This window comes from Watersipora subatra, unplaced genomic scaffold (assembly GCF_963576615.1).
Source record: "Watersipora subatra unplaced genomic scaffold, tzWatSuba1.1 SCAFFOLD_130, whole genome shotgun sequence".
Classification (NCBI taxonomy): domain Eukaryota; kingdom Metazoa; phylum Bryozoa; class Gymnolaemata; order Cheilostomatida; family Watersiporidae; genus Watersipora; species Watersipora subatra.
Window position 1 is genome coordinate 124324 of NW_027045335.1, and position 11125 is coordinate 135448.

The 11125-nt window shown below is 34.5% G+C and overlaps 1 protein-coding gene across 1 annotated transcript; it reads left to right on the forward strand.

The window, feature by feature from the left end:
• Positions 1-248: 248 nt before the first annotated feature.
• On the forward strand, positions 249-8693 carry LOC137410189 (uncharacterized). Its single transcript, XM_068095770.1, has 4 exons — positions 249-424; positions 7119-7278; positions 8059-8251; positions 8470-8693. The coding sequence occupies exons 1-4, from the start codon at positions 249-251 to the stop codon at positions 8691-8693; spliced, it is 753 nt and encodes a 250-aa protein (XP_067951871.1).
• Positions 8694-11125: the final 2432 nt, after the last annotated feature.

Here is an 11125-nt window from a genome sequence, read left to right on the forward strand (position 1 = left end):
GAATATTGTAAAACATTATTTGATTCTCCTAGCGCAGCCAACTGTTTGCTGTCGAATTTAAACGGTGTCCTGATTAACTTTTGGGAAATCTTTTGTTATAACACAAAAATTGGTTTTTGGCTGGCTTAGCATTATGGTCAATTGATGTTTGGATAATGAACTCCCACGACCCGAGTGTTTACCAACTGTTAGATCCTGTTAGTGTAGTTTGTAATATAAAATATTAAATCATATTTGTAGTTCTGGTTATGGCTAACATGGAAGAGATTGTGCCACCTGCCATAAAATGTGGTTTCTGTTGGAGACAAGGAGTAGCTCTACCCAATCCTCGTCAACTTACCTGCAACCATGTACACTGCCTTGAATGTCTGACTGGCTTTTATGATGAAAACAACATTCTGATTTGTCCTTGGGAAGACTGCAGGTAGGTTGAAAGTGACGGCTTGTTAACATTTGTTTCAGATTGTAAGGCATGCCAAGTCTGTCTATAGTAGGTGGTTAACAATAACTCGGACTATGGGTATTATTTGGAAGTATAGTTTTAGAATATTAATCTGCCCAAATTTGATTTGCTAGGAGCTAGCCGACATAGGCTAAATAGAAGGACTTCAAATATTTACTGATAATTGCAAGCTATAAAGTAAACACACTGCTCGTGGTCATTGTACACACTTATCAGTTCAATGATTATGACTCCTGGCTATTATTAGAAGCAGACCTATTGCTCGGTATTGTATACAATCAAATACAGTGACAAGGCCTTAGCCACTTAGGCAATGCATTAATAATAGGGGTATAATCATCAGTTTCACTGAAGCAATGAAGCCAATTGTCAATGTTTCAGAAATCAACGAGCACAAAAATTTCAAGATTTGCAGTGACAAGTGAAAAGTGAAATGTGTGTAGAAAAAAGTGCTAAGAGCCATTGCACCATTTTTTGTGGTTCAATGATTAGGACATCTGGCTGAGGCAGCAGGCTTCATGCCAGCTCACGCATACAGTCAGACACAGCAACATTGTCTAAAGGCCAGTACAAACTATCGCAAAAATCGATGACTAGCTGTGCAATTGAACACAATAGTAGACTGCTATGACGTCATTTTGCGATGAGGGGCCCACGTAATTGCTGCTAGCGAAGATTTTATGGACTATTAACATGTTGAATTTTGACACAGATGATCAAAACTGTTAACATCTTGATTTGCTGTTTGTTGATTGCATCGGATCCAATTTCAACAGTTGTGAAGATTAATGTCAATTCATATTTGCAAGCATCGCTCAGAACTACGCTCAGCTTGGGATGGATTGCATAATCAGATAACTAAAGGATAACAAAAGGACCGTGATATCAGCAATGCGATTTTGTATTCGTAATTTCTAAATGGTTGTTGATCACCTACAGATAATCGCTCATAGTGTGAACGCCTTATCACTGGTGATGGCATTAAAATAGCTAATTGTGGTACTCCATCGTACAGCTAAACCTTGATTTGAGCAATAGTGTACAAGCCTTTAGTGGTGTAGAGAAAGTGCTGATAGTAGGGGTATAATTACAAGTATCATTGAAGCAGAAGAAACCAAGTCTGTGTTTTAAAAAGCTTACAAGCACTTGAGTATCCTGACAAGTTAAACATGTGTATGTAATCAAAGATGGCTAGTGTATTTTTTCAAATTTTAAAATATGGATAAGTTTTACCGCCATTTTTAAATAAATGAAAAATGGAAAAATTAGCTACAAAACTTAGTCAAACAGACAATAGTCTATTCAAAACAATTTCCTCTATAAAACATGTTATATTTTAAAGATGGAATTAATATTACGTGCTGAAAAGCATTGGCTTGACTTTTTGTTAGTAAACACATGATTTACAGTAAACTCATTGTTAAAATGGGTCGGGTAGGGTGTAAAAACTGACTCACACTAGCGAGATTATAAGACATGTCTCTTGTTGTGAAACCTGCATAATTTTTGCTACAACCAGTCTCTAGTCCATGAAAAAACCAGATAAAATTATTGAATTTCTTTACTTTATGACTTTGAACAGAAAAATAAGTTGAATTTCTGATGAACGGCCAGCGTAATTGTTGCTAGTGAGCTGTGATGGACTTTTACCATGTTGAACTCTGAAACAAATGATCACTACTATCAGCATCCTGATTGGCTGTTTGTGGGTGGCATTGGATCCTTTTTCAGCAGTCATTGCGATCGATGCCGATGTCATTTGAAAGGAACGGCAATCAACTACGCTTTTAATGAATTTCAAAATCAGATGATTAAAAAATAACCAAAGCACTCACCATATCGGGATTGCTGCTTCAGATTTATTAAAGTTGGTGGGTTAGCAATTGCCAACAGTGAATCACTCATAGAGTGTACACATTATTGCTGATGATGAAGTCAAAACAGTGATATGAGTAATAGTTTGCATGAGCTTAAAGCTTTAAACTTATCAGTTTATTGATCAGGATGTCTGGTTATAGAAACACACCTTATGCCTGATAATGTAAAAATTCAAATACAAGGACATGACCTTAATGACCTTAAGATTATTACCTTAAATAGATCACTTCAAGTTTAGCAGTTGTACATAAGAGTTTGTGTACCAACATACTAGTAATTTCAGAAAAATATTACAATGAGTTAGTTTGTTGAAATCCATTAAAATAACCATCTAGAGGGCAACAATGATAGTTGGTCAATGATTGTCAGATTATGTGATCTATAATGAGTTCAGAACATAATTAGTTGAAGACAAACTAGTAAAAAAGCAACTCGTCCATATTTTTTTTACATATTTCCCTCTTGTGTTAATAATTAAACGTGTACTCCACTTCCATTCCAACACATGAGCTTGCACAATATTTTAGTAGATTTTTTCTGATAGTATCATAAGTTTTTCCTTCATGTGTGATTGGTTGTGGTGTTTGAGGTGGATTATTATCAGGAGATGTGATAAATTCATATTAAAAAATTTTGATGCGGTAAAAGCTCAAAGCAAATCAAAAGGTTATAAGAAATATATAACCTCAAAGAATTAGACAAAATAGATACGCGTAACATTGCAACTTAAACTCAATAGCAATATCAACTAATGCAACGGCATCAACTAGTGATGTAATTTCTCACATATATTTGTTTGAATTTTTTGTCTTTGTTCAAGATTCGTTAATTTTAATATTAAAACATTCTGAGTGCCAGATTACTTCAAACGTCAAAAACAATACAAATTATAAAAAAAAAATACCAATACTTTTGGGTAAGATATCTTTAAGTTAGGTGCAAGTTTTATTTTAGGCAACAGAATAATAGGAAAATGAGGAATAAAGTTTAATCCTACAGAGAATACTTTTGAAGCTGGTAATTAAAGCTGTAATTAAATTAATACTTTTGGTAAAACACATAAGCGTGTTATTTAATTCAAACACAAACTAACAACTTATTCGGCCTAAATACGATGTTTTGTGAGCAAATTAGCATTTAGCAATCAATTATCTATTGTATTTCAAATGAATAGTTTTGGTATATCTGCTCAATGTTCATGAAAAGTGTAAAACCAGCCATAGATACAAATACTAAATGCTAAATACAATTATTTTCCTTTTCAAAACAGCAGTATAGGCAGCCAACACCCTGCTAAAAGCCTTGTGCAGTTATCAGGACTTCTGGCTTTACAAAAAAATCTGAAAGATTGACTTGCAATAAAATTCACATTACAGTTATTTGGTATCAAAATATTCACCATGTTTTACTCTGCAGTGTTGTAGGTGCCAAATATGTGGAAATGTGATTAAAAGCTTTTAAAAGCTAAAAAATGAACAGGTAATCGCCACCATCACCAAATAGCCATAGTTTGGAATCTTTTTATTTCGACGAATACTTAATGTTGTTACTGTTTTGACATGTGATGTTAGCGCTTGAAATAAAAGGCTGAGAGTAAAACGCCTTGTAGCCCTAGTTTTTGACCAACACTTCGGGTTCTATCAGAAAGCATGTATCAAATATAAATGTACACCACTATACAGTTTCGTTTTAGCCTGGTCTAATCATCTAGTCGTAATCAGATCAGGAGACCCATACTTCCTGCCGAACGGGGCGAACAACTTCTGCAGAATTTTTCGACTAGCACAGATGACCAACAGAGTTATCATGTTTAGCTAATGATGATATGCACTCCTTCGAGCTAAGGTTAACATATTAAAACCATTTTTGCGGTAGGTTTTGAGTTACCAGGACTCAATGTGACAGCATTACAATGATGATGAATTAGGCACATGAGGACAATAGGCATGGTTTTATTGAAGGCATGAAGTATATTTGTGAAGATATTTCAACAAATGAGGTTGTATGAACGTGTAAACAGAAGCCATTGTGCTCAACTACGTCCTGTTTTATTTGTTTTTGAACGGGATTCCAACCTACGACAATTTCGCGATGACTGCGATTAAATGTTTGTTTTTTAGCTTTTAAGAGCTTTTAATCACGTTTCCATATTTTTTGCACCTACAACATAGCAGAGTAAGACATGGTGAATCTGTTGCTACCAAATAACTGAAATGTGAACTTTGTTGTAAGTCCACCTTTAACACTCTTTCTTTTGTAATAAATATATAGTGCAGTGAAATGTGGTATGCATACAAATGACTGAAAAGATAGAGGCCTCCAGATGCACTGCTATTTTTCATTTTTGTGGTTTCTAATATATTTCAATCTATCTTCTCTTGGTAGGATAGTACACTTGGCAGCCGGCCATTGTATAATACAATATTACTAAAGGCCGTCTCACCTGCTGAGTCTGGGCTTTATACAGTTGTGGCGTCAGTCGGCTTTTTGGTGCCAGCTCTGCGCAAAACTCCTCTCCATTAGACACCTTTTAGCTATCTACTCAGAGACCAACTGTGATCAGAGCTGGCGCTGTGGCTCACCGTACTCCAGTTGCCAGACTGCAGTCAATGTATATGTGCGGACTTCTTTAAGTAGCTTCTGTGCCCATATTGACAGTGCTGATTGGAAAACCAACTCCTTCTAACAGCAAACTTTTTCTAACTATTTGATTGATTTCTTCTCTTGCCACCAATAGAGAGGTTCATCGGCCGCAGGGCGTTTTAACATTTGGCTCAGTTCAGGCAGAGGACTTCTTGGCACGTCTTCTGAGCTGGGTGGTACTTTGTTTAGCTCCTCAACACATTCATTCATCTTGGCAGGATGGAGTTTAGCTTGCTGTTTACGTGCTCCAGGTCGGAGGAATTGTGGAGAGACAACTGAAAATAGCCCACTCAGCTTCAATTATGGCGACCCGATCTATTGTTTTGATTAGCTTCCCTTAGGCACATGTCTTTCCACACTACCTGATTTGAGTTTCGGATTCTTTGTGGCCCAGCATGCTTGAGTAATTGAAGTAGTACTTCATTTCATTGGGAGGTCCGCAGGCTATTTTCACTTCTCTCAAAAATCTGGGCACTTGACTTCAACAATGTGGCAAACAGCACTATCACACTTGCCACATAAAATTGTGAGCAGCAATGGATGGACCTTGCTAAAAAAAGTTTGAACAAAATCATGTTTATGTTCTGTTGCAGATAAACCAGTGATAATGCTAAGAGTTTATTAGCCCAAATTGGACTTATTCTAAAGATTGTTAGTTCAAGTACAAGGCATTGTTAACTAATAAGAAAATCAAAAACACAAATCAAAAATTTAACTTCTAGAACTATTTTAACTATTTTACATAAATTATAGGTAGGTTTCGTGTTATTGATTTGATATAAACACTTTAATTGCTAGCAGTGTCATATGATGTAATTACTGCTTGATTGGACAACATTTTAATGCTATCACTTCATCAGGGTTTTTAAAACCTCTTTGATAGATTTGTGACGTTCATAAAGCATGCATTATGAGCCGGATTTAATTTTTTTAAGCTTACTCACAACCAAACTCACATTACAGTTATTTGGTATTAAAAGATTCAACATGTCTCACTATGTTGTGTTGTAGGTGCAAAAATACGGAATTGTTATTAACACATTTTAAAAGCTCAAAAACAAACGCATAATCACTGCCATTACAAAACCGGCATGAACTAAAATCTCTTTCCAAAACGGCGCAAATGGGATGTACATTAAATGAACAAGAAGATTTCTGTTTACACTTTCATGTAACTTCATTCATTGAAATATTTTTGCAAATATACTTCACGCATTCAATAAAACCATGTCTATCGTTTGTTACACGTCCATTTCATCGTCATTGTAATGTTGTTCCTTTGGGCACCGGTATCTCATAACCTACATGTACTGTGAAAAATTGTTTAATTTTTTAACCTTAACTCAAAGGAGTACATATATTTGTCTGATAAACCTGACGAGCCTGTTGGTCACCTGTGATAATTGAAGAATACTGCAAAAAGTATTCGCGCTGTTTGGCAGGAATTATGGGTCACATGATCAGATTAAGACCAGACGATTAGACCAAGCCGAACCCAAAGTTCTGTAAAGTAGCGAGCATCGGTATAGTGAGCATATATTGGATACAGGGTCTTTGGTAAAACCCGAAGTGTTTTTCATAACCTAGTGCTACAAGAAGTTTTATATTGAGCCTTTTTATTTGCTTTGTATTTCTTGTGAGAACATCACGTGTTCAAACAATAACCAAACGGATTACCGTTGTCGGATAAATAAACTGATTCCTATCCAAGGCGGTTTCATGCTGGAGGCGATTAACTGTTTGTTTTAGAGCTTTCAAGAGCTTTTAATCACATTTCCACATATTTTTCACTTACAACACAGCAGAGCAAAACATGGTGAATCTTTTGATACCAAAAATCTGTAATGTGACTTTACTTACAAAGAAACCTTTAAACCCCATCATGTAAAGCCAAACATTGGAACATTTTTGTTCGCAACTGAAGCCTTCGATAATATGCAAAACATTCAAACTTTTTAGAAAAGGTTTTTGGAATAATTATACATACAGTAATTAATTAGCTTCATGAAATATTAAAAGAGTTTAAGCAAGAATTGTTAAATTTAGTATTGTTCTGAATATTTTGGGTATAAATTTCGCAAAATTGTTGTAGTTGACACATGAACAGTGATACTTGATGATTATTTTGTTGTAGTCAAGTTTGTGAGATGGCACTCAACGAGCTGCCAGCGTACGACATTTCAAGAGACCAACCAAGATTCTGTGATGTCTGTGCAAAAAAAGGAAATAATGACCAGCAAGCATTATTCTATTGCACACTTTGTGATACAATTTGTTGTTTAAAGCATCACAAGGTATGCCAAGTTTCATTGACAGTTATTGAATTTTGTATGCAGTTATTGACAGAAACTTTACTTAAGGTATTAATAGAAACTTCAAATGGGCCTTCCACGTATTTTTTGGTCTTCAAAGTGTTTGGGTAAATAGCTCATTCAAAACTTTGATCTTTTGTAATAAACTATATACAACAGTTATCAACTTCAAGACCAACATAAAATGCTTGGTTTTATAGAGATGTTGCTGAAATTACATTGTTAAGTTTTGCAGGGTTTTTGTAGGATATTTTTAGCACTGCATAAACTATAAAAACTTTATCTCAAAACTTTTTTCATGGTCAAAACAGATTGTTACAAGTGATTGCGGCATAAATTCGGATCATCTCACGGATTTTATTTTGAGTACTGAAACAATATATTAGGATGTAAATTAGTTTCCTGATTTGTATGAGCTCGATTATTTGCATAAAATCTCTGATTAATCATGGGAGACAATCAATTTTTTTTGTTTTTTGGTTCACCTAAATTTATCAATGACTATGTCAGCCACAATTGACTTGAAATACATTAACATTTTTTAAGTGTAAGCTGCGATAAATGGTGTAGCCTCTATCATAAATTACTTTAGTTGCTTAATTTTTTGTGGTTTACAAAACAGAACTTTTGAGTTTTAGTAGCTCCTTTCTAATATTTCTACTTCTCACCCTCATGGTAACTTTGTGACAATATAAATAGCATGTCATCATGTTAGTTTTCAATGAATTTTGATAATGTTGGTTTGAAAAATTCATGTTATAGCTTCATCAGGAATATAATGAAGAGTTTGGTAAAGTTCATCCAACAATAAACATTGAGCAGTTTGAGCTACTGAAGAGTCCGCAAAGCAGATTCTGTACTCATCATACTGACAAGCCAGTCATTTTGGGATGTGATAAATGTCTGAAGATGATCTGCATTGAATGTGTATGCTCAGCAAGATTATGTGATGATGGTAATTGGTAACAGTGAAAACAGCATTGTTCATATTGTATAGAAAAACAACTTGGTACTTTGATTTCCATCAAAAATATAGCAAAAAGTTAAATGTCAGTTTTTTTCTTTATATCTCTTAGTTTTTTTTGTTTTCAATTTTGATCATGTTGAATGCAGTATTTTGACAAATCTATCCACAGTTCAAGTCAGACTATTAAAACATTTTGTATGTTTCAGGAGAGACTCATCAGATGATGACTTTAGATCAGCTTGTAGAGCAACTTAATGGTAAGATCAACAAGCTAAAAAAAGAAATGATTGAGAAGGAAGAGAGTTTGGAACAAATCTTCAAGTTCACTTCCCAAACACTTGCTGAGTATGACAAAGAAACATTTGAGACAGTGCAAAAGATTCAGAATAAAAGAGATGAACAGGTTAGTATGTCATTGACAATTGCTTAACAAAGCGTTTCTTTTCTCAGGACGTTATTGTTAGTGTAACAAGATAAACTTTGTTAAAATGTTAAAAGTTGTAAACAAAACTGAATAACTTGTCATAGTAGTCACTATAATGTTATGCAATAATACTAAAAAGAAACAAAAATGATTGGTTATCAACTCCGATACTAATACAAGATCTAAAAGTCTATGGGTTTGTAAAAATTTTATTCAGTTATTATAAGCTATATCTGTGTCATCTTCACAAAAGGCTGAATTTTTGAAACCTTGTTTTACATGACTTGGTTTAAGGTCAGAAGTGTCAGCGATCAACTTCTGAACAGAATTAATGTACTGCAGGTAATGTTTAAACTTGGTAGGTAGTAGCTGGTACTAAACTGGCAGGTAGTAACTAAAAATTTTCTAGCTGTGAACGAGATTATTTGATGAAAAATAAACTTTCAATTGTGGATTTACGAGTTTAATCTGATATATTGGTCACTTGACTTGTTTGCATACAAGTTATACAAACTGGTAGTAGTGATTACCAGAGATTGTAAACTAGTAAAAACTTTGTCACACTTAGCAGAGCATTGCTGCATATGACAATACTAATGTTATCAACTTTTACGCTGTCATCAGACCCTCTCACTTGTTGAAGATCAAAACTCTAGAATCTAAGTACAAACAGCTTGAGGATGAATATACAGAGGATCGACTAAAAACCAAAACTCTCATCACAGACTTTCTTGAAGATGAGATACTCAAAAAATGGAGCCAACTAAGAAATATAATGCGCAAAACAGAGTCTAGAGTCAAGCATGCTCATCAGGTACAATGGGGGTTCTTCAACTCTTTCGCTACCATAAGCCGATGTATTAGCTTTCACGGTAATAGAAGTACAGACCGTAAGCCGATGCATTGGCTTATCAATTTGGTTTCACTTTAGTTTTCATTACATAGCCCACACATAAGCTAGACCAATCAAATTTTGTCTCTAGTAAGACAATCTTGTTGCTGATCACTTGTTGATAATATAAAAAAATTAGCTAAACATCCCTAACAACTGGCAATAATAAAAGTACCAACCTCGAAGCGATGTATCGGCTTATCAACAGGGTTTAACTTTTCTTTTCATTATGAAGCCCACACCCTAGCTACACCGATTAAATTATTTTTTCAGTGTAACAATCTTGTTCCCAATCACTTGCACCTAAAAAATATTTGGGTTCATTGATTCCATTTTAAACTTTTTCAAAAACAGGAAAACCAGATCGATATCGTAATGGCAAGGAAAAACACATCGATTGTTCAATGCCTGTAAAACATTAGAGATTGTATAAGACTAGCATCCACTTTTTGTCTATCTTGTAGGAATTCTGTTTTGAATAAAATTCAATTTACAGTGAAGTGATATCTAGTTTTATTCCCAAGATATTGCTGAAATACTAGCAGTACATTGGTTTATCAAATAATTCGAGGTAATTAATTCGGGCAAAATCTTCATTCGGTAAGATTTTAATGTGGTAGTGGAAAAGTTAAGAGAAGGTACTTTTCAATCTAGAAGTTTTTATTGGAATCATCATAACAACTTTGACTTGACTTTAACTCAATTAAATTAATCCAACATGTTACTAGCATTATGATGCCCCAAGAATAAAATCTTTCTGATTCACTGTGCAGCCCTTTTTGTGCGAGTTTTTTACCATTTTTTACTGTAGTCGAGTGAATTCTATGCAAAACACTTTTTTATTTAACCCAACATAAGACGATGTACCAATCTCAAACCTTAATGTCTATTGTCAGAAAGTCTACCAGTTAATACTGTGTGAACTTTTCTTTACCGAATTTGACAGTGTGATGGGAATTGTCCTACTAGAAAATGTCGCAAATTGACAACATTCCTTTCTTTGTGAACCTGAAGGCGGTATAGCTTATGAAGTAAAGTTCACTTTGCTTTGGAAGCAAAGCAGAGAACTTTCATATCTCGACATAATGTCAACATGTGTTTTTTCTTAAAACTGTTGACAAGCTTTAAAGCCTAATATACGCCCTCCAGTTTTTCCAACAAAGTTACACAGACCTTCCACTTTAGTTTCAAGATTGCATCAAAGCTTTCTATTCCTTTCCAGAAAAATATTCTGTTCATTCACCTACACTTATACACTTTGAATTTAATACAACGTATTTAAGTTCAACTCCCTCTTTCAGCATAAAAATATTATCATAGCCCTCTGCTCTTCCAATGCGCAACTGTACAGAGGTTGTACATCGGTACCCTTGGTACATTGGTACAGTGCCACGGTACTTGGTTATTCAAATACAGAAAGTGTGGTGATCCTAAACCATTGTCTTTACTTGTAGTGATATCCAAAATCTTTAGTTGAGTGGTGGTAAAATAACTACTTTTGAGCCTAAATAGTAATTTAATATAGTTTTAGTGACTTTCTTTGTTG